Source organism: Bos mutus, chromosome 14 (assembly GCF_027580195.1).
Source record: "Bos mutus isolate GX-2022 chromosome 14, NWIPB_WYAK_1.1, whole genome shotgun sequence".
NCBI lineage: Eukaryota > Metazoa > Chordata > Mammalia > Artiodactyla > Bovidae > Bos > Bos mutus.
Genome location: NC_091630.1, coordinates 66,964,676 through 66,988,753, shown reverse-complemented (window position 1 = coordinate 66,988,753; position 24,078 = coordinate 66,964,676). Strand labels below are relative to the sequence as shown.

The following is a 24,078-nucleotide window of genomic DNA, read 5'->3' as shown; positions in this document are numbered from 1 at the left end:
TACAGCCCAGTGTTGAGTCCAGTGTACCATCCAATATACAGTCTGGTATACACTCCTAGTCATGTATGTGACATGACATGTATCCCAGTCATGTATGTCCAGTGTACCATCCAATATAGTCTGGTATACACTCCCAGTCATGTATGTGACATGACATGTATCCCAGTCATGTATGTCCAGTGTACCATCCAATATACAGTCTGGTATACACTCCAGTGTACAGCCCTGTTCGCTGTTCCTTGAAATAAGCCTAGCCTGGCTTATTAATGTTACACAGTGGAATTTATATAAAGCCCTTGATTCCCTTTTTATATGAGTGTGACATTTTCTTTCCAGGAACTCAGAACCTTATCCAGTTGGATAAGTGAGGGGAGATAGAGGGATACATGAGGAAAATAAGGTCCAGATATATTAAGGCAACTTCCCCAACATCAAGAGCTATTTAACAGAAAAGGCTTCCCTCTGCATTTTCCCATTCCACTTTGGTTTTCTTTTTCATGAAGTTATATAAAGAAGCCCACAGCAACAGACAAAAAGAGGACTTCCCTGGTGAGTGGTTAAGACTCTGTGTTTCCAATGGAGGGAGGGGGCTCAGGTTGGATCCCTGGTCAGGGAATTAAGATACCACATGCCTCAGGGTGTGGCCAAAAAAAAAAGACATGAGAGTTCATTCTTCATTTTATTTGCATGTCCCACAGTGACTCATCCCAAATACTGAATTCAAAAGACAAACCGCAGCTCCTCAATGTTAGCACTAATTTATGGTAACAATCATTTCTTTTAAATATCTATCTTATTTTACCCTTCATTTGAAATTGCAAACTAAAGTATATATTTACATGTATGTTTATATACAAAATAACTTCAAAAACAAATCAATCCCAATCTTGGTCCAAGAATTCCCACTTTAGAAGCAGGAGGAGTACTGTGCTATATACACTCTCTTCCAAGTCACTGCAGGCTTGGCGAGTTCCCAGTATTCATTCACAAATGGTTCCCCTTTAAGCTTAATGAACCAAGTACTTCATTTCTGAGTAAATGAGAGGAAATATTACAGAACACGCTCTGTACAATACAGCACCGCTACTGAAAATGGCTCGGGGTTTTGTAATCCAAGGTTCCGATTTAAAGCAAAAATAGGTGGCATAGACTGCAACGCCAAAGAAATGTCCAATTAAAACCAGAGGATTGGGAGATAATCTGTAATGGGAAAAAATACATATACATATAATTAAGACCCCAAAATTAAAACTGACTGATAAAGAGATTCGAATTGTGTATCATCTATAAAGGTAAATATACACTCAACATTTTAGGGGACTTTACAAGCTTGTATCTGCTGGTCAAGGGACAAATTAAAAAATTTTTTCTTACAAGAAACTACTTAGACTTTACTCCTGTCAGAGAAGCCAGTCACTTATCTTAGTTTATATGAATTGTACGTCCTGAGCTGCTTTCTTTCATTAATCTTGAGATCTCAGCCTGAAGTAGCCTGGCCTATGGAGTCTAGATTTTTCAAAAGGTAACAATATTGACACTCAGAAAGTGGACAAAGGAGAAAAGCCATAAGGAATGTCACTTTGCAGATTTTCTAAGAGTAATTCTACATATGTCTGCACCGTCAGGGCTGAGTTTCATGAGTTCCACACTTCAATAAAATTCAATGTTAAATAGAAACTTCTCTATTTTTCATGGTTCCCATGTATCAGGTCAGGGCTATAAGCCCACAGGCATAAAAGCAAGCTGCTCTTTTAATCAAGGGTTTTAGCCTCATCTACTCACCAACTCAGGATCAACACTGTTGCCCAGAACTAAATAAAATGCAGGATTGAATACTGCCTTTTTTCATTTCTCTGGGAACATTTTGATTGGGATACTAATCAATAATAAAATGATGACATGCAGCAGGTAGAACAATTAGCAGTGGTTCATAAATCAAACTTCCCAGGTGGCACTAGTGGTAAAGAACCTGCCTGCCGATCCAGGAGACATAAGATAAGCAGGTTTGATCCCTGGGTCGGGAAGATCCCCTGGAGAAGGAAATGGCAACCCACTCCAGTGTGCTTGCCTGGAGGATCCCCATGGACAGAGGAGCCTGGTGGGCTACAGGCCATAGGGTTGCAAACAGCCGGACATGACTGAGCGACCAAGCAGCACAGCATAAACCAAACAGTCCTAAGAAAATCTGGAGTATCTGTTTCCTCTGTGTCATCAGAGCAACTTACACGGAAAGCAGCCCAACCGGACCTGCAACACATTTTCCACCAAGTTTGAAATAAAAAAAACAGGCTTTTCTCAGTTGATGTAGGGAATCTAAAATAAAAGTTTAGAATTACTCTCAATCAAAATACTCATACATTTACGTGGGATGCTAATGATACGTCAGAAAAAAATGAATATGTAACATTTATTACACCTCAGAGATTTCTTAAAAATCTAGTGTTAGCATTTTAGCTACCCAAGATTTCTTTTAAATTTCATAATGAAGACTACATAGTAATTCACAAATAAATAAACTTTTTTCTGCTAGTAAATAATTACTAAACATGTAGGCCTTGGAAGTTACAAGTTATTTAAAAGCTATCTCCTTGATTGTGTTGTAAATTCATTTAAGTGATGCCAAATATTTTGTACATTCTTTTCTTACAAAAACACAATTCTAGAAACCAGAATCACAGTCTCTAAGATGCCTGGGGCATATCTCTGAGCAGTAAATTATCAAGTGAATAATAATGTCTTATATCTGTACAATTTTATTATACTTTTCAAAATCATTAAACCCTCACAACATAGTATAATCAATAACTGTTTTTTAATAGTATAGAATTAACGTTCTTCAAGTATACCTCGATTACTCTTTACAACAGATAAAAAAGATTACAACAGCTAAACTTTTACTCCAATAAAGCCTATTCCTCCTTCAGTATCTCACAGCTCTGTTGTTTTGTGGGTAGATTCAAACTCTAAGAAACTCGAGAGCTGAGAAAAGCTTAGAAAGAAGAGCTTAGAAAAACTCCCAAGTTAGTTCTCTTCTTGCTCAACCAGCCACTGTAACTTTCATGCTCAACTAGCAAGAGAGATTTGCTTGGCAAATCACAACACGTTGTCTTTTCTTTTAGCAAGAATGACGGTTAGAGGGGCTGCACGAAGTATCTGTACTGTGTCATCCTCGGTAATCAGATCACCAAAGCAAGGAGCACTAGCACCCCAGCCAGGTCACAGAAATAGCTTTCTTGTATTACAAATACCAGAGGTAATGGGATTAGAGTTATGTTCTTTAAAAAAAAAAAAAGACTTTTTATTTTGTATTGGGACTTACATTTATTTTTGAAAACCTAAAGGTCTCATTTCACTAGCCCACCGCTCACTAATGTGTACGTGACATGGCCACGGCTGGGAAGTGGCACGGGTGACTTTTCCTCCATCTCTAGCCCTGTTTCTGCTAAGTCATGTTTTCCTTCATGTTAGACTGACCATCAGCCTCTACCATACGGAAACAGAAACAAAAGGCTTATAGTAAAGTGGGAATATTTCACACGAGTAAAAGGTGGATACCTTCTGCTTGTGCATTTTAACAGGAGACAAAAATCTAGGTTTGACACGAAGCTCATTTTCATTTTACAAAATACTGTTTCGAAAAGTTAATTGAAACTACTGTCTGGGAAGAAAAAGGATTAACACTACCTTGCCCTTTAACTCACGGTCAGAAAGATCTTCCATCACAATCTTCTGCATTTGGGGAACGCGTGATGTGATGTGGACCAGAGGAATAAACAGTGGCACATGACTGAGGTACTGGTACTAAGGTTGTCTAAGGAGGGAACAGTTTCCTACACACAGTGGTGGATACATGATGATTAGCCAAAATTGTGCTCGAGGATGGAGTTAAAAAGGACTTATTGACTTGGAAGTTGGCAAACTCAGGAAACATTTCTATTTCTGGCCTAATTACTAATTTTTTGTAATTCAGTTCCCTTCTTGTGCTAAAAATCTATAATTTAGTAACAGTCATTCAAAAATAGCAGCACTTACCATCTGTGGCAGAAAATAATTCATAAAGAGCCTGAGCAAGGACATTCACAACAAAGGAATGAGACTTTTTTCTTGCCCAATAAAATGATTTTTTGGCCTGAAAAAGAGAAAGATCACCTATTATATGGTAAGGGTTTAAAAAAAAAACACAAACTTATGTTTATAATCCCCTAAACTGATACCCTGAGGACTATCTACTAGAAATTATGTCTTGTTCAACATTTACACTCCCATCAAAAAAAAAAAAAAAATCTCCAGAGGAACGAGTTACATCTCTGAGGCTAAGTGGCCCATGTAACCTCCAAACCAGAAATTCTAGAAGATTCACAAGTTGCAAGTCACGTTCTTAATCCTGAACAAGACTATTTAAGAATCACTACTAAGGACCATGCTCCCAAGTACAGATCTTCTCTGCAAAGCCCCATTCATCTTAGGCCCCAGAAAGAAATCTATTTTGAGATATTTTTGTCAAAGAATATCTTACCTGGAAAACAGCGGCATCATCATAAAGGTCAGGGATACCCTTCAGCAATTTTCTCCACAATTTTATATCATTAAAAACAACAGTCATTCCTCCACCAGTAAGAGGATGCCTCATATTATATGCATCTCCCAAAAGAAGAACACCTGTAAAAAGAGAACTTAGATCATGACGTCATCCTGGAGCATCCTTTAAGATCCAAACAAACCCCCCCCCAAAAAAACCTACTCTGTTAATAATTTATAAACATTATGAATGTCAGCTAGTAAATAAGAATACTAAAATACTAAATACTGAAAAATTTACTCAGGCAAAAAATTCAAGAGTTGATTCAATTACTATTTATTGGGTAACTAATATGTGCCAGATGCTAGGGATACAGTGAGGACAGGAACGTGATCCCTGCCCTCAAAAAACTCACATGTGAATATAAGGTTCAATCAGACAATGTCAAAATATGTGTAAGGCCTCTTTCATGAAAAAAAAACACAACAGGCATCATGCATAAAAAGCAAGTCTTTTACAAGGGAAAAAAATCAAGAATTCATTGGCATTTCACAGTAATACTTGCTGCCTGCATATTATAGAGATCTATATGGTTCTAAGGGAATATGCAGATATTCCAAACACATCAGAAGTTAATTTAGAAGAAACCTTGAGTGAACCAGCCCCTTGAATCAAAACCACAGAAGCAGAAAGCTCTGCAATCTGACTCAAGGTACAGCACCTCCTCACTGCAGTCCTGACTCTAAGATTCCCGCCCGTTGTCAGCCTGGTTCATGACCCATGACTTAGAGGGACAGTTAAACAAAGCATGTATTTAATTTTCTCTCTTAGGGAAATAAAACAATCATAATAAAAGTGGTAAGGTGGCAGAATTATGGATCATTTTTTTCTGTAATGTCACAATATACTATATAATTATAGAATACACATATATTAATTTATGAAAAAGTAGCTTGTAAATTTCAATCCAAGTTTTTTTATGTATTAGTGTAATACCTTCACTAGAAACCACTAGCTATAACCAGCTTTTATTCCTCCTCCTCCACGGAACATTCCCAATTCCACAAACCGGGGTATGTTCCCAAAGCATGCTCTTTGTATCAGTTCGGCACTGGCTTTCATTCTGCTTTGTATTATAGTTAATTTCTATGACTGGAACATTGTGATGCATGTCTCTCCATGGCAAACAACAGCTGTTTATGTTCAGGAAGCACAGTATATCAATAGCTCTCGTTCACACCTCTTCTCCAGGCCCCACACTCCTGTTTTCAATGGGCCTCCACTTGGCCACTCAAATGACCTCCCATCCGTCACATCACTGTGTCCAAAAATGAACTCATTATCTCCCCACACTTCCCTAAGTCCAATGTCAGCAAATAGCTGGCAAAGTACCTAAGCCTGAAACCTGAAATCCATCAAGAGACCTCGCTCTCTCCTATTACCATTAATCACTGAGTTATGTATTCTACATCCTAGATGTTACCGAAATCCTTTCTCTACCTTCTGCTTTTATTGTTACTTTACACCTTCTAGGATGGCTACGGCAAAAGGACAGATACTAATAAATGTTGTCGAGGATGTGGAGAAATTGGAACCCTCATATATCGTTAATGGAAATGGACGATGGATCAGCCACTTTGGAAAACAGTTTGGCAGTTGCTCAAAGCATTAGAGAGAGTTGCTGCTGCTGCTAAGTCGCTTCAGTTGTGTCCAACTCTGTGCAACCCCATAGACTGCAGCCCACCAGGCTCCCCCGTCCCTGGGGCTTGCCATTTCCTTCTCCAATGCATGAAAGTGAAAAGTGAAAGTGACGTCGCTCAGTCGTGTCCAACTCCCAGTGACCCCATGGACTGCAGCCTACCAGGCTCCTCTGTCCGTGGGATTTTCCAGGCAAGAGTACTGGAGGAGGGTGCCATTGCCTTCTCCTTAGAGAGAGTTAGGACCCAGCAAGTCTATTCTAAGGAATATAACGAAGAAAAGTGAAAATAAAAGTCCACACAATAACTCATACACAGGTATGAACTAAAAGTGGAAATAATCCAAATGTCTATCAGTTGATGAATAGTCAAGATGTAGTATATCCACGCCTGGAGTAGTGGTTGGCAGTAAAACTAAATGAAAGACTGATACATGTTACAACATGGATGAACCTCAAAGAAGCCAGTTACAAAGGACCACATTGTATGATTACGTTTATAGGCAATGTCCAGATCAGGCAAATCTATAGAGACAGAAAGTAAATTAATGGTGGTCTGGGGTTCGGGAGGAAATGAGCAGTGACTACTAATGGTTACATGCTTTCATTCCAGCATGATAAAAACGTTCTGAAATTGTGGTGATGGTTCCACCAACCTATGAATATACCAAAAACCAATGAACTGTACACTTTAAATGGGTGAACTATGTGATCTGTGAATTATCTCTCAATAAAGATATTATAAACAATAAAGAACTTTTCAATGACTTTGCACTGTCTATAGGATTAAAGCTAACTATCTTACCTTTCTACCACTCTGCCACCTCTCCTATGCCCCAGGGGTCTAGGGAGCTACTTAAGTGCCACCATTTCTCAGCCATCCTGGGGTCTGCAGATGTTGTTCTGTCTACTCAGAAGTCCCTCATCTCACTGTCCAGCTTTGTCTCCAGAGCAACATCTCCCCTAATTACCCTTCCTGGTTCACAGGCTCGCTCTCTGCCTTGTACACCCCACTCCTTCACAGTGAATCTGGGGCACCAAGAGTGGGCTTTCATTACAGCATTTATCAGCACTGTTCTGAAATTATTTACATCTCTCACTGGAAAACTGCCTTCTCTAGATTAAGGACTGTATTTAATTAACTTTTATTTTCAATAACTCGAACAGTGACCTATGTATACTCAATACTAAATAAAAAATATCATAAAACTAATTAGTATGCACTAATTGCAATAATCTATTTTCTGTACCACGTTATAGACTGTACCACATACATGTCATTTGGAATACTGAATTAGAATACTTGGAATATCTTTTATAAAATTGGTCCAGTAAGATAATACCTCGCTTGTTTACTGGTGAAGAAGGGAGGAAGCTTGCTGGCATTGATCTCAAACGTGAATTCTGCGAGGCTTCTAGGAATGGTCCTTTCAGGTGATCTGCAACAAAGCCCACCCCACCAAATAAATGGTGTATAACATTCCAATTTCAAATTATCACATTTTCTTATCAAGCATACACAAATACATTCTACACATCTGTGATGGTTGTTACAAATATCCCTTGTGAAAAGTCGAGAACTAATTATTAACGAACTGTTCATTAAGCAGATAGTTGTTCCTGCTAAAAGATGGCTATGGAATCTAAGCAAAAATTAATGTAAATAGATACAGAGATGTATGATCAAAAACCTAGAGGAAGAAATCCAGATGAGATGATAAGACAAGGAAAAAAACCACCCACCTTTCTTCCAAATGATTACCAACAGGTATATATTTAACACCTATTTTATTGTCACCACCATATTCTATAAGAACAGATGAAATATACCACCAATTCACAAACAACAGGAGGGTATGTGTACAGTAAAAAAAAAAAAAAAAAGGGTTAGATGTAGACAGTACTATCTCTTGAGGAGCTTTAGTGTCTTCATCTAGAATGAAACAGATTAGTTCATCTCTGTGATACTTCCCAGTTTCAAAGTTTCGTGCTTCCACTTTATAGAAAATGAACTTGCTTTTCATACAATTCCCATTGTAATCTGGGAAAACAAGAGCAGAATGACTGTGTTGAAACTATTCCCTTCCTCCAATGAATAGAATTTCCATAACCTATATGAACATAAAACCTGCGAACGTTTCTCTCCCTGATCACAGGGCAGTCTTCTCCAGCTATGCTTTGGACTGGGGGAAAAAAACAATCTACAGTAAAAGAAAAAGATGCTAAAAATACCACATTATTATCCTCTTCCTAAATACACATAACTCATTCTTTCCATCTGAAAGCTTCAAAATGGCTTAACTGAGTGAAAATGCATTGAAGTACTGAAAATGTCATTATTAAAAATCTAAATTGGTCCATGTGTACCTTAATTTCTATCGATATTCTGTTGGTAAACGGTGCTTTTGCTTAGTTTAAAAAATAATGTTCCTTATTTTAAAAACTAACTTGAAAACCGAGAATATTTAAACAAATATACTCACATCCAGGATAATCTGCTATTACTGTAATCATAATTTGGGCAGAGTTTTCCTTTCAATTTTATCAATTTCTCAATAATTTTTGTTACCTGTCTTTCTTACATCTTCCCATTCTCAAAAAAATAATTTTAGTGAGAGTTTAACAAAGACGTTAAATCTCATGAAGCCTTTCTGTACTCAACTCGAAACTGAAAGATCTTTATGACCCCTCATAGCGCTCGCGTTCCCAGGGCAGGGACGTATGAGCACACAGGCCTGCTTCCAACCTCGGCTCTGCCCCGTACTAAAGGGTTATGTTTGGAGCAGCTAATTAACTTCTCTGAATCTTAGTCTCCTCATCTGCTAAATGGGGACCATGATAATGCCTACCTCGGGTGGTTGTGTAGATTAAATTATGTTTGTAAAACACCTCTTACATAGTAGACAATCAATAGATGGCAGCTATCATTTCTACAAAAACCAACCACAAAAATTACGTATAAGAGATATTTCAAGAATTCAGATATCTAGATTGCTATCCAGACTACCTTAAAAAATACCATATATGCCACCATTAATGATTACTCACCATTAATGATTACTTTTATTACTACTATGAAAAAATACATTGAAACTGTTTTATTTTCTGTGGAGATTTTTTTATGTGCTAGTTTAAGTAGTTTATTCAGCTCCACTGTATCTGACTGATTAGATGAAATTTTTCAGCTGCCATTCTCATCTTTCAGCCTAGTTTAGACAAAGCTTTAGTGAGAATTGGAGATGGAGAGTCTTTTGTGAGACTGACTTACAGACTAGATTACAATGCAGTGAAATACTATTCTTACCAGGTAACTGTGGGTAGATATTTTCAGTCATGTATTCTCTCAAATTCCTTGGCATGTCTCCTCGGACGTCCACAAGCACTCGAGTTTCATTAGGTGAAATTTGGTAGATGAGAACTGGACTTGGGTTAGCTAAAATAAGTTCGGCATGATTTGCTTTAAACTGCGGTGCATTCTAGGAAAATAAATAAATAAAATATTTTTAATAACTTGCAAATTTCAAGTTGCTTTTATCTTCTACAATTGCATGTCTATAATACCTCCATAAGGAAGCCAACAAAATGTGAAGAAATGGAAACTTTATTGGAGATCAGGTTTTTCCTGAACTTGGAGAAAAGTCCATCTGCAACAACAGTCAATGGAGCATGGAGTTCCTACAACAAAAACAAAGACCACTCAGCTAAATGGTGAGAAATACACAGTGAAAAGACTGTTCTTTTAAAGTGTACATAAGCAAATTTAAACACATTATGGGACATTACAGAGTACCTGGAGATAATGCTCTCATGAAGGAGCTCTCATGTGGGCTGAGGTTAATGAATGACCCATCTTTAGAGACACTTCCCCTTGAGATCACCTTCCACCAAAGTCCTACCATTCCAAACCACCTGGGATTAAGTCACTTCGATGGACACTGGGGGAAACTGGGACAAGCAAGCACAGCCCATAGAAAACTGAATCATATTACAAATCCCAAGGACCAGCCACATTCTAGAATTTTTTAACCCCACATAGTGCTTTCAATCAATGGCTACGGCGCAGAAGAATTTCTGTACACATGGATGTATATACTTATATTACCTTGCAATCGCCCCATTAGAGTGTATTCCTAGGAGGTAGCTACCCTATGTAAGAATCAACAGATAGGCTTTTGACTTTCTCCTCTGTTCTAAACCAACATGAGCAAATACTGGAAACTATTTTATTCAACTATTTCCCCAGAGAGTCTCTTAGTTTTTATCTTTCTTATTTCAACAATAGTTTATTTTATTATAATTATTTCTCTCATGCTTGAATCCTTCCTTTTTGCATCTTCCAGTTCCCCTCTACCTCTCTGCTAGGGTACATTTCTCATTTGTTTTTAATACAGTTAACATCGTGGAGTTTGTTTCCAAAGTTATTTGAACAGCATTCTGCAGTCTTTAAAGAACAACGTGTTGCAATCTAGTGCAGAGAGTTTGGAGAGATCTCAGTCCATTTGATGAATAATAAATTTGTGGGCCTACTCTTCTTAAAGGAGTAGGAGAAAAAGAAAATAAAAATCTCTCATGAAAAGCTAATATCTGCTACATCTCACCTTGATGTCTCCAGTCTCTTTATCCTTGTACTGAACTCCCATCACAGCATCATCTTCTTCTAGTAACTGCAGCACAGTGCCCTCGATAAACTTTGCACTAAAAGATAAATAAACAAATTCTCTGGTAGCACAACTGAAAAATTTAAATAAGGAATGAAATATTCTTTTTTCCTATCTCCAGTTTACCCTAAAATGGACACACATGTACATAGAAAAAGGGCTGGAATGACGAAAAGCAAAAACATCAATGGGTTATAGAATTAGGTGGGGTTATAACTTTCTAATTTTTTAAGACGGAATATATGTAACTAATGTAATGACTTTTCAGAGAAGCATTTTAAAAAGTAACATGAGGTTTTATCTCAATTCATTAAAAAATAAAATACACGCAGAAAAATTTTACACACCCACAAGAGTTTTGTTGTGTTGATGAATATATACAACAAATATATCATGGATAATTTTTACAATCTCCTCTATATTTTTAAGTATTTTTCTATTTTTCTAAAATGAATATATTCTACTTTCATAGATATCAAATTCTTCAAGTTCTAAGAATAATCAATTCATTTCTCCTTTTGCTTTGTCAACATTTAAGCCAACATTAAGCATTTAAGCCTTTATCAGGGCTTCCCCAATAGCTCAATTGGTAAAGAATCTGCCTACAATGCAGGAGACCCCAGTTTAATTCCTGCGTCAGGCAGATCCGCTGGAGAAGGAATAGGCTACCCACTCCAGTATTTTTGGGCTTCCCTTGTGGCTCAGCTGGTAAAGAATCTGCCTGCAATGCAGGAGACCCCAGTTTAATTCCTGTGTCAGGCAGATCCGCTGGAGAAGGAATAGGCTACCCACTCCAGTATTCTGGCATGGAGAATTCCATGGACTATATAGTCCATGAGGTCGCAAAAAGTTGGACACGATTGAGTGACTTGCACTTTCACTTTCAAGCCTTTGTCGATGACATGAAGATTCTCATGTTTAAAACTTAAACCGCAATTATAGTGTACAGGGCTAGAAGTAAATATAAGCTAATAATTAAAAGAAGAAGCCCTTTAAAACTGTCAATCACTATACTGTACATCTGTAATTTACATACTATTGTACATCAATTATAATTCAGAGAGAGAGAGAGGGACACCCAGCCAGTCCTGTCAGTCCAGGTCCTTAGTATGAATGCAACAGGGATTTTCCCTTTAAACTCCTCTGTCCTGACTTTTAATAAAAAGCACCATAACCACAAACTCCAACTCCCAAATGGGCACAAATCCCACAACTCCCAAATATGAACTTAATTACAATGACTACATCCTCTCATTTCGAACCACATAAAAATCACACATTGAATCATAGGAAAATTCTCAATAGTTATAATCATTCAAACAATCTATATGATATTCTGAACAAAGGCTGAAGAATTAACATTCTTCTAACTTATGGTTTATTCTAGTAGAGCAGCTATGCTCTAACCTATACCCAAACACTTATGAAAATGCATAAAACAGTATTTGTACAAAGGCCAAGTTAAACATGTTTAACAGCAAAATCGGAAGCTGAGCCTTACTTGGGCTCTGCCATGGCTGCCTTCCGGAGACGCATGATGAATCTTCCATGATGGAAAGCTCTTCCACTCTGCACATGATTGTTCTCTGACAGAGGGAAAGGAATCTGAACCTCTGTTTTGCTTTCCTGATCATGAATTATGTAGCCATTTACAACCTGGGCATCAATACCTTCCACTGTATCTGCAAAACAATAGTTTTTTTAAAAAGTCAGTTTTTTGTTATATGCCCAGAGTTACACTAACCACCAACAGGACACAGATGTGGAAAATGAGTTTCTGCGTTCATAAAGCTATGACGCCATTTGGAGGACTGGACAGTAACAGAACTATTTCAGAACCTTAATGCTTCTGGAAGATAATTGTCTTAGCAAATTTGTAATATCATAAAAGATAAATATATACATATAAAATGTATTCATTAAAATTCATAGGAAAAATATTCAGACCCTAATAATAACAGGGAAAATGTACAGATGATTCATACTACGGAGAAACATTGAACATGTCAGGAAAACAATGTTCAAAACTTGATTTAAAAAAAAAAACAAATCAATGAAATAAAACTGAAACAAGAAGACACCAAATCTATCAAAGTTGCTGGTGAAATAATGATAAAATGGATAAATTGTATATATTACTGGTCATATCATAAACTAGTAACATTTTAGAAAATAAGTACAGCAAAACTATCAAGAACCAAGAAGTTAGCACCCTTTAATGTAACAATATTAGCCTTGTAATCCATCTAAGATATTCATCCTAAAGATACAATTCATATTTTTAGTAATTATTGAAACTATATACAAAAACAGATTCATGTTACCTCTAATAAAGAATAAATGTAAAGAATAATTGTAAATAACCTAAATATGAATATAAAGTAGGTAAAGTACATTATAAAATATTAACTGAGAAAATACTATGAACAGGCTTAAAATTATGATAAAGAATGGATAAGAGTATTAGAAATGTTTGTGAGCAAGGTGACTTTAGCATGTATTTTAAAAGTCACATAATACAAATATATTTAAATACATTAAAATACAATATTGAGGATTAAGTCTATTAAAATAATTTCATTTCTGACGAAAGAAAAACTTTATAATAAACAATTTTACCACATATCTATGCCAAGATCAAAATAAATCAGCTTTTTTCTGATATGCTTTTTAGTTACATTTAAAGTCCAGTCAGGGACAAGCTGGATGAATACTTGTCAAACATCCCACCTACGAGCCAAGTTAGTTTTTTGGTTTGGCTTCTAAATTATTCCAGCTAAAATTCAGTCAGAGAAAAGTACACAGGTATCATAGAAGCTGCCAATTAGCAGTGTATTCAATTTGGATCTCGGCAAACTGCCAATCTTTACCGGCCTACATGTTTGAAATCCATCTAGTATTTCCACTTTTGTTTTGTCCAGCTACTGAAATAAACTTATTTTTCTTAACTCATATTATGCAAGAACTTCTAAGTGCTGCTACTGCTAAGTCGCTTCAGTCGTGTCCGACTCTGCGTGATCCCATAGACGGCAGCCCACCAGGCTCCCCCGTCCCTGGGGTTCTCCAGGCAAGAACACTGGAGTGGGTTGCCATTTTCTTCTCCATTTCCTTCTTAGAAGTTCTGCAAGAACTTCTAAGTGCTAAAACTAGCCAGTTGAGAACACACCAGAACATGTAAAAAGTATACAGTAGTGGCATAATAAAATTTTTCCTTGGGTTAGCTATCTTAAGACAAAGTATATAAATAAGGTCTACTTTAAGATTTGAAACATCTGCCTTTCACAATTTGATTGGTAAAATCAAATATGATAGACTTTGGCACTTTCACTTTCTTAACCAGGCAGTCAGGAAGATGGCATCCTAAACCTCAATCAAATTCACACCTGATGTTCAATGATAAAGGTGACACAATCCTGCCTCAGGGTACTGTCCCACCTGTCTCTGGTGACCCTCTCATGGAGGGTGGTGGTCAGGGAAAGGGCAGAGGCCGGGGGCCTGCCTTCTTCGCAGTCCACCCTCTCCGCTAGGGCCAGGGCCCTGCTGTCTCTTGCCTTTCCTCTCTGTCTGCCCCTTCTCAGTCTCAGCCCTCTTATTCAACTCCTGCTCTCACTGACCTGCTCTCTACCTTAGAGTACCCCAGGAGTCGTCCTGCACCTCTTCTTGGCAACGCCATCTAGCCTTCTTTAAATACCACGACTCTTCCTTCTCATACCCCTCACCATCTCATCCATCAGCAGCAGGTCCTACTGACTCTTCCTTCCAAATATATTCCCAGAATGTGACCAAGTCCCCCACCACTACGGCCATGACCCTGGTCCAAGCCATCAACTCTCAGTTTCCGCAATAACTTTCTAACAGGTCTCCCTGCTTCTGACTTGCCAATTCATGATCTAGTCTTTTTCTTCTACACATTAACAAGAATACATTAAATTGATACTTCTAATCATACTTCTAAGAGGTGAAATCTAGTAACTTCCTCTTCTTGAAATTCTCCAATGGCTTCCCTTTGGAATAAAAATCTAATCCATATAGTGGGCCACCAGGGAATCCAGTCTCCATTCTCCATCTGAGCTTTTCTCTAATTCAAACCACTCAATTCAACACAATTCTCCTTTCCTGCTCTTCAAAGAGGCCACAGGCTCACTCCTCCCCATCAGGCTTCACCCCATGATGCTCTCTCTGCCTGGAAAAAGCTTCTCTGCCTCCAGACAGCCCTAGGGCTCTCCTTTCCCTTCCCTTCAGTTCTTCCCTCAAACATCACCTTCTCAGTAAGGCTTTCCCTTCCCCCGCCCGCTGCATCATTTAGAAGTACACTCCCTATCTCTCTTTTCTGAGTCTTCTCTGAAGGGCTTATAACCATAATATATCCTCTAAATTTTATTTATTCATCTTTTATCACCATCTTCTACACGAGCACCTAGAATACATGCTCTGTGAGGGCTGGAACCTGTTTTGTTCACTTCTGTAGCCTCGGCACCTAGAACAGTACTTACAATATAGCCGATGCTTAATAAATGTTAAATGAAAGAGTGAATGTCGCCCCTTTAGTCACCTCCCCGCCAGCCTGATCTTCTCCTACCCCACGGACACGCTCTATCTAGTGCCGAAACACCCCTCCCGTACCCTCGCATCTACACTTCACCTCTGCCCTGTTTCTGCTTTCTGTTAGAGAAAAACTCCTCGAGAGTAGTTTGCTAGCCTCAAGTTTTTTCATCTCCCGTTCACTTCAGTCCAGGTTTTGTCTACACAACTCCACCGAAACACCTTGTCAGTCTCACGGCAACCTCCAAATGGCCGAATCCCATGGCACTTTCTATGCACTGTTCTGACCTGACCCTTCATTAGCAAACCATGATATGGCTGCTTTCCTTTCTGGATATGTACCCATCCCTTCCTGCGAGAAACACTTTCCTCTGTTGGATTAAGGACACCAAACACTCCTGGCTCTTTCCTGTCATTTTACAGGCTCCTTCTCAGTCCTCCAGCAAGCTTCTCTTCTTCCACCCAAATTCTAAATGTCAGTTTCCCAGGACTTGGTTTATTCTGTCTTCTCTTTTTTCTCTGCACACTCTCAGCTGGTCTCCATCACTGCTGTGGCTTTTAAGTACTTCAAACATGCTGACATCTCTGAAATACCTACCCCAGCCAGCTCAAAGCACTCATTCCTCTGCACTTGAGATTAATATTCTCAACTAAATAGTCCACTTGTCTATCTCCATGGGTCCCCCAACTTCCTCCCAGAGCTGGTCCTCTCCAGGTTTTCTTATCAGCAAATGGCATTGCATCTACCAGCTGTTCAAATCAAAACGTTAAGAATAATTTTTTAATACCCTGTCTTCTCATACCTCACACCAATCCTTTACTAAGTCAAGCCATTCCTGTCTCTTAATTTGGTCACGAACCTGTCCACTTCTCTTTACATGCTCTGCTAACGTGTTAGTCAAAACCACCATCATATGCCATTTGGACTTGGCAATAAGCTCCCGCTAGAGAAGGAAATGGCAACCCACTCCAGTGTTCTTGCCTGGAGAATCCCAGGGACAGGGGAGCCTGGTGGGCTGCTGTCTGTGGGGTCACACAGAGTCAGACACAACTGAAGCAACTTAGCAGCAGCAGACAACATATTAAAAAGCAGAGACATTACTTTCCCAACAAAGGTCTGTCTCGTCAAGGCTATGGTTTTTCCAGTAGTCATGTATGGATGTGAGAGTTGGACTGTAAAGAAAGCTGAGTGCCGAAGAATTGACATTTTTGAACTGTGGTGTTGGAGAAGACTCTTGAGAGTCCCTTGGACTGCAAGGAGATCCAACCAGTCCATCCTAAAGGAGATCAGTCCTGGGTGTTCATTGGAGGGACTGATGTTGAAGCTGAAACTCCAATACTTTGGCCACCTGATGCGGAGAGCTGACTCATTTGAAAAGACCCTGATGCTGGGAAACATTGAAGGCAGGAGGAGAAGGGTATGACAGAGGATGAGATGGTTGGATGGCATCACCGACACAATGGACATGGGTTTGGGTGAACTCCGGGAGTTGGTGATGGACAGGGAGGCCTCGCATGCTGTGGTTCATGGGGTCGTAAAAAGTTGGACACGACTGAGAGACTGAACTGAAGTGCAGAATGTGATTCAATGGTAAACTGTGAAATGAAATTTCAAGCTGCGAATTGCAGACTTGGGTCAAATCATGCAAGTATTTAAAAAGTAAAATAAATCTCAGATTTAGGAATGTATGTAGGTACTGAGCAGCTTCTCAGGTGGCTCAGTGGGTAAAGAATCCTTCTGCAATGCAGGAGACATGGGTTCAATCCCTGGGTCAGGAAGATCCCTTGGAACAGGAAATGGCAACCCACTCTAGTATTCTTGCCTGGAGAATCCCATAGACAGAGAAGCCTGGGCGGGCTACAGCCCACAGTGTCTCAAAGAGTTGGACATGTCTGAGCATGCACACACATGCTGAGTGGTACTGAGTCGGGATATAAGAAGTGTTCATCATTGGGAAGAGCTCTCAAGTTCTGAAGCCTTTAGAGGCATAAACAGGACCCTGTCATACTCCTGTTCCACTGCCTTCAAAGTCCTGCAGGACCAGCAGCTGCCCAACTCTCCAATCTCAATCTCAAGTCCCACTCCTTTCCCCATTACCCAATGGTCTCCTCTTCAGTACACTGAATAAAATAGCAAACATTTACATAGTGCTTACTACATACCAGGAATTGTTCTGACTGCTTTATCTTTATGCTTGAATTCAATTAATCCTCTTAATAACCTATGAGTCAAGGACCCTAAATGTGCCTCTTTTACAGATGAGTAAACTAATACAGAGATTTCCCTGGTGGCTCAGAGGTAAAGAATCTACCTGCCAAAGCAGGAGACACATGTTCTGTCCTGGGTCAGGAAGATCCCCTAGAGGAAGAAATAGCAACTCACTCCAGTACTCTCGCCTGGGAAATCCCATGGACAGAGGAGCCTGGTGGGCTACAGTCCATGCACGAACAGTCAGATTTAAAGACTAAACAACAGCAACAAACTTAACACACAGGTGGTTAAGTAATTTATCCAAGATCACACAGCTTTTTAAGTGCCTAAGCTGTATTCAAACCCAGGCAATCTAGTGCCAGAATCAATGCTGGTAATTACTACAACATCATGCCCACCCTAAATGCCAAGCAAGCTCTCTCTCAATTTCCAGACCTATTTTGCACTCTGAACCCCAAGACAGGATCACTGATCTTATTAGCCAATTTATCCTTGGCACCCAGTATAGCACCTCATACAAAGCAAACAGCAAAAATACTTTCTAAATGAAGAGTATTTAAAAAGCACTGGATTAATGGATGAATGATCCTTAAATAAAAGGATACATCACAGATACATCACATGCACTCTACAAATGATAGTTCACTTCACCTTTCACTAAATTTCATTCCTCATTCCAAGTTGAAGTTTTCCGGTCTTCAACTTTGACCATTACAATTTTTTAGCCACTTTTATCTCACAAAGGCTACTTCATGTTTCCTCATGCTTATCCTCTCCTGTGCCTTCATTTTCATGCAAATTTGTTGATAAATGTGTAACCTTTATACATGAAGATAAAATGGAATACCCTTTTACCAGTCATAGCAGAGTGCTTGCTTATGCCACATTAACTCCTAAAAATCACTATGAACCTACCTTCAAGACCAAGGTCTTTCAGGACATAATAACCACCTGGCTGCAGAAATTCTCCAAGGATCCGGTCAGGCTCTTTTAAATCTCTCTCAATTACCGTCACCTTTCTTCCATCTCTGGAAAGCACTGCGGCCAAAGCAGAGCCGAGGACGCCAGATCCCACGATGATTACTTCTGGATCATTTTGAGAAGAGGTCAGTGTAGAGGCAGCTGTTCCTATTAAGGTTGTTTCTGAAATACTGGTCCCTTTTTTGCACTGTTAAAAAAAAAATGAATTATGTAGTCACATTTGTTGTCTTTAAATCATACTACTACTATACAGGCACAGTGAACACTTGCATCTTAGGTAAAAACTAAATGGGCTTCCCTGGTGGCTCAGAGGTTAAAGTGTCTGCCTCCAATGCGGGAGACCTGGGTTCGATCCCTGGGTTGGGAAGATCCCCTGGAGAAGGAAATGGCAACCCACTCCAGTATTCTTGCCTAAGAAATCCCATGGACGGAGGAGCCTGGTAGGCTACAGTCTACGGGGTCGGAGGAGCCTGGTAGGCTACAGTCTATGGGGTCGCAAAGAGTCGGACACGACTGAGCGACTTCACTTCACATACCCTAAATATTATCAAACCAAATGAACAGTTATGTTTTTAAATCCAGATCATATATAAAAAACAATAATATCTAAATACTGGTTAAACAAAAATGGATAACAATACCCCAGTAAAATTAAACTTATGTTCCATCTTCCAAATATATTTAGAAAATGCTGTCACATATTTAGAAATATAAATAGGCCAATTATAAGATATGGTTACAAGGGACTTCTAAGTCTTACAGGGAAAATTCTATCCTATTTACTCAATTCTTCATATACATACTGAGCATCCACCAGATACAAATCATGTACAGCTTCTGATATGATTTCATGCACCCTTTAGATATTTCCACTATTTGTCTTCATTTTCTCCCTCTTGATTTTCATCTGAAAAATCTATCTTAATCTAAAATCACTTTTTATATAACAAAAAGACTGTAAAATTCTGACCAGGGATCTATTAATTGAGAATACATACCTTACAATTCCAAGAGAATAACTCATTCTGTCCCTTGGAGTTCAACCTGTTCGCAATTTTAGTCCTTGACATATAAGAACATATTTACCTTCCTTTTCCCCCATCCTGATACTCTTAAGGGAACTTGGTCAAACAAGTGACCCTCCAGTTTAAGAATAAGAACAAACATTAAAGATATCACTGGTTGAGCTGACAGTAAAAACCATACCTTTGATTACAAGATGAAAAAGGGCTGTTTTGAGAGATTTATGCCCATTGAGCATAGCAGTACCTATTACAGTTTTTTTTTAATGAATAATTCAGTATTATAGTAAGCATTTTTTGTTGGTATGTGGAGTCACAAATATGAATACATTCATACACAGAATTGCAAGGAACCATCTTCCTGGGGTTCTCTGACCTTAACAATTAAGATAAGGTTAAATGTCATTTTGAAAGGGTTTTAATAAAAGACCTCAAGCAAAAAAGTGAAAGTTACTCAGTCATGTCCAATTGAGCTATCAGGGAAGCCCTCAGGCAAAAAGTTCTGTTCAGTTCAGTCGCTCAGTCATGTGACCCCAGGGACTGTAGCATGCCAGGCTTCCCTGTCCATTGCCAACTCCCGGAGCTTACTCAAACTCATGTCCATAGAGTCGGTGATGTCATCTAACTACCTTATCCTCTGTCGTCCAAAAGGAAGAACACATTTACCTTCCTTTTTCCCCCATTCTGATACTGTTAAGAGAACTTGGTCAAACAAGTGGCCCTCCAGTTTAGGAATAAGAACAAACATTTTTGTCAGTCAAAAAGGAGAGAAAACCTAAAATCCTTTAGAATTTTAAACCTCTATGATCTAATATTCATCTGGCCTCTATAATGACCTGGGCCCTGTCCACTGTTTTCTTTTTTCATCATTTCTCTTAGAAAAATTACATTTTCACAACAGAACCTACTATTTCAGTATTAATAGCCAGAACAACTGACTATATTGAAAACCCCTTCTGTCATTTTGGTGGCTCAGATCGTAGAGAATCTACCTGCAATGCAGAAGACCCAGGTTTGATCCCTGGGTCAGGAAGACCCCCTGGAGAAGGAAATATCAACTCACTCCAGTATTCTTACCTGGAGAATCCCTGGACAGAAGAGCCTACAGGGCTACAGTCCACGGAGTCAGAAAGAGTCAGACACACCTGAGCCACTTTCACTTGTCATTTTAGCCATCATTTATTAGCCTTTCCAAACACACATACACAATCCTGGAAGGAGGACTCTGGAGCAAGTTGCCTTTCAGAGCCTGGTCAGTAGACGAAGCACTAATGGGAACTTAATACAGTCTACCGACTCCCAGGAATTAAGGAAACAAGCAGAGAGCCTGGGGTGTTTGCAAAATGGAACCAATACTGACTGCTGTAATTCAACTTCCAACCGCCAAATTTCTCTTCAGTATGATGGCATTCCAACCTCCTGGACTAGTGCTCAGTGGCCCTGAGGAACATCATCTCAGGTAACAGTAGCAAAGACTTCAAACTGAAGATTAAAGATTCCCTTATCCTCCCATTCCTCCAACCCACACCCACCCCATCACTGAATTCAGCACCATTCCAAAGGTTCCTAACAGATGGAGACTAATACGAATAACTACTATTTACCAGACAGTTATGTACCAGGCATTTTGCAAACATTAAATCAATCAATTCGCTAACTACCAGCAAGGTTAGTGCCGTTTCCACCTAACAGAAGAGGTAACTGATTCTTCCAGAAAGTTAGTAACTTGCCCAAAGTCTCACAGTCAGCAGTGGTAGAGCAAACCTTCTAAACCAAACCCCCTCTCTTCTTAAACTGTGTTGATCTATATGGCTCAGGAACCCTGAAGGAGTAAATGACTGTGTAGGCCACACTCACTCACGTCAAGTCACCAGCATCCCTTACTTGGCCTACTGCAAGAGTCTCTCAGCACACATCCCTGCTTCCATTCTTAGCCTCCTACAGTCCATTCTCCACACAGAAACTAGAATGTTCTTTTTAAAAAGTGAAAGTCAGGGACTCTCCTGGCAGTCCAGTGGTTAAGACTTTGCCTTCCGATGCAGGGGATGTGGGTTTGATCCCTGGTCGGGGAACTAAATTCCACATGCCTCATGGCCAAAACCAGAACACAATATGGAAGCAATATTGTAACAAATTGGATAAAGACTTAAAAAAATAATAAATAAATAACAAGTAAAAATCAAATATCATTACTCGCATACTTTAATCCTCCAGTGCTCTTGGGGAAAAGTATAAACATCCAAAGCCAACAGGCCCTAAGTATTCTGGCCTCAACTATCTGTTCCCCCTCTTATATCTCTCACCATTGTCCTCCTCTACTGTCTCCTCAGGGACCAAACATTAATTATTCACCTAACCTAGGACACTGATTTACTCAAGGCTCCACTGATGTGGGGAGAGGAGGGTGTTTTGCCTAAGACTTTAAAACACCGAACATTTTACTCTGCCAGTTCTTCCAGCTGTTCTGTGACTTTCCCCAGGCAGCTGTCCCTTCTTATTAGCAACAGGCTTACCTGCAGCAGCTTTCTTCTTTCTTCCCAAGTTCAAACACAATCCTTACCAAAGGATTTAAATAAAACTATTTTTCCATCACAGAGTGATTCAGTCCTACTGACCTGAACATTTCACCTTTCCTTAATCAAACCCAGTTCGTTTAGCTCCGCACCAACACTAAATGAAACAAAGGTTTCCCATCATTTCTGAGAGAGCCAAGGATGTGGTCAAGAACAGTCAAGAGCTTAAACAAAACAAAAATACCAAAACCATCTATGTCAGAATTCGTACCAGAAAATCTAACTTGCAGCCTTTCACCCTTTAAATTACCCTATTTACATCTGGGTGATCGCAGTCCTGATTTTAATACAAGACACTCATACATGTGCCCACTTCGAATTCAACCTACCCTCCTAGACCCCAGCTTCTCTTTATTTTCTGATCCAGCGGGGGACTTGGCCCAGAAGAAGCCAATGAAAGGCAAGGCTGACAGAATATAGGAGAAGCCCGCCAACTGGGAGCCGCTCTGCCGGCGCCCGAGGAGGGCCCCGCTCCGGTAGCGATAAGACAGCACGAGCCCCAGCGACAGGAACACCAGCACGCACAGCAACAGCTCCTTGTTGGCCAGAGAGACAAAGTCTCCGCATTTCTTATAAAAATAGGTGAAAGTGGCGATGCCGAGAAAAGTCCACATGGTTTAAAGGCTTCTTCGGTGACTCCGGGTCAACGTCAGGAGATCCTTTTTTTTTTTTCCCCTGGTAGGGTTTTGGTGTTTAGATGCTCTCCCCAAAATGTTTTGCCACAAAGGAGCGCGGGGGACCGGCTAAAGTCCAGGAAACACCGTCACGAGGTTACAATTCAAATCAGAGGAATTTACAAAATCATACAAAGTTGGTATAAAAGTACGTGAAGACGGGAACGTTCTCCAGGATTTAAAGAAGAGTATTTAAAAATCTCCAACAGCTCCCGATCAGATTCTCCCCTTTCAAGCAATCCATCTATGGGGGTGGGGGGGTGCTGGGAGGGCTGGGGGTCCTGGGGGGTTAATTCCGGATAATGTATTAAATTTTGTTGTTGGTTTGTTGTGCAGTGAAATTGCTCTTTTGCTCTCACTAGCAGCAGGTGTCCTTCTGGAAGAGCAACAGGGAGACAAACATCAAAGAAATATCTTGCGCTAGGGAACTGCGGCCTCACCGGGTCGGAAAGCTCGAGGGCTGAGACAGCGCGGAGAAAGCTCCTTCTCTTGCCCGGGACCTCCACGCTCAGAGGCAAACGTCGGACGGGGCAGCCTTCTCCCACCAAAGATGGCCTCGGACTCGAGACTGCGGCACCAGAACTGGGAAGCGTAGTCCCCACCTCCAGACTTCCTCCTCCCCGCGGCTCCTGAGGCACCGGTCCCCGAACCTTCACTCAGCTGAACGGCACTTTCCAGGGCGCTCCTCACTCAGAGAGCAGCTGCGGCGGCGGCTCCCGACCGACTCATCACCAGCATCCCTCGCGGACGGCGGCAGCCCTCCCAGCGCAGCGCTTCCACAGTAACCAGAGTAACCGCCGGGCGCCTAGTTATTCGCCCGGCCGCGTGAGCCTCGCCGGCGTTTGGGCTCGACCCCGGCGAGGGACCAGAGGGGCGGGGCTCCGCCCACCGTCACCGCCCCCTGCCGTCACCAGCCAATGAGGGCGAGCGCCGCTTGTAGGCCGAGATGGCGCTATGCCGTGTTTGGCCAATCGCAGGTGGCGCGGCTCGCGCGGTGACGCCCAGAGAGGCGCTAGGACGAGGTTGCGTGGTGTCGGGTGGGGGCGTGGGGATGGGGGCCTGCAGCCGGATGGGCGGATGGGAAGGCACTGGCTGGCTCTGGAGGGAGTGGGGCTGGTGGGCGTCTTGCCCTGAGTGTCACGGGCCCAGCAACTGGGATCCTACCCAGAAAGAGGTGGGGCTGGTTCCGAGGAAACCCCGC

The 24,078-nt window shown here is 40.4% G+C and overlaps 1 protein-coding gene across 1 annotated transcript; it reads right to left on the bottom strand.

Annotated features, from left to right (window-relative positions):
• Positions 1-666: 666 nt before the first annotated feature.
• On the bottom strand, positions 667-23,726 carry SQLE (squalene epoxidase). The gene is made up of 11 exons (XM_005909910.2): positions 22,533-23,726; positions 18,543-18,795; positions 12,375-12,555; positions 10,814-10,910; positions 9,777-9,890; positions 9,520-9,691; positions 7,559-7,654; positions 4,517-4,659; positions 4,033-4,129; positions 2,226-2,313; positions 667-1,200 (listed from the first exon to the last, which is right to left on the bottom strand). Exons 1-11 carry the CDS (start codon positions 22,815-22,817, stop codon positions 1,008-1,010), a joined length of 1,719 nt encoding a protein of 572 aa, XP_005909972.1. The 5' UTR covers positions 22,818-23,726; the 3' UTR covers positions 667-1,007.
• Positions 23,727-24,078: the final 352 nt, after the last annotated feature.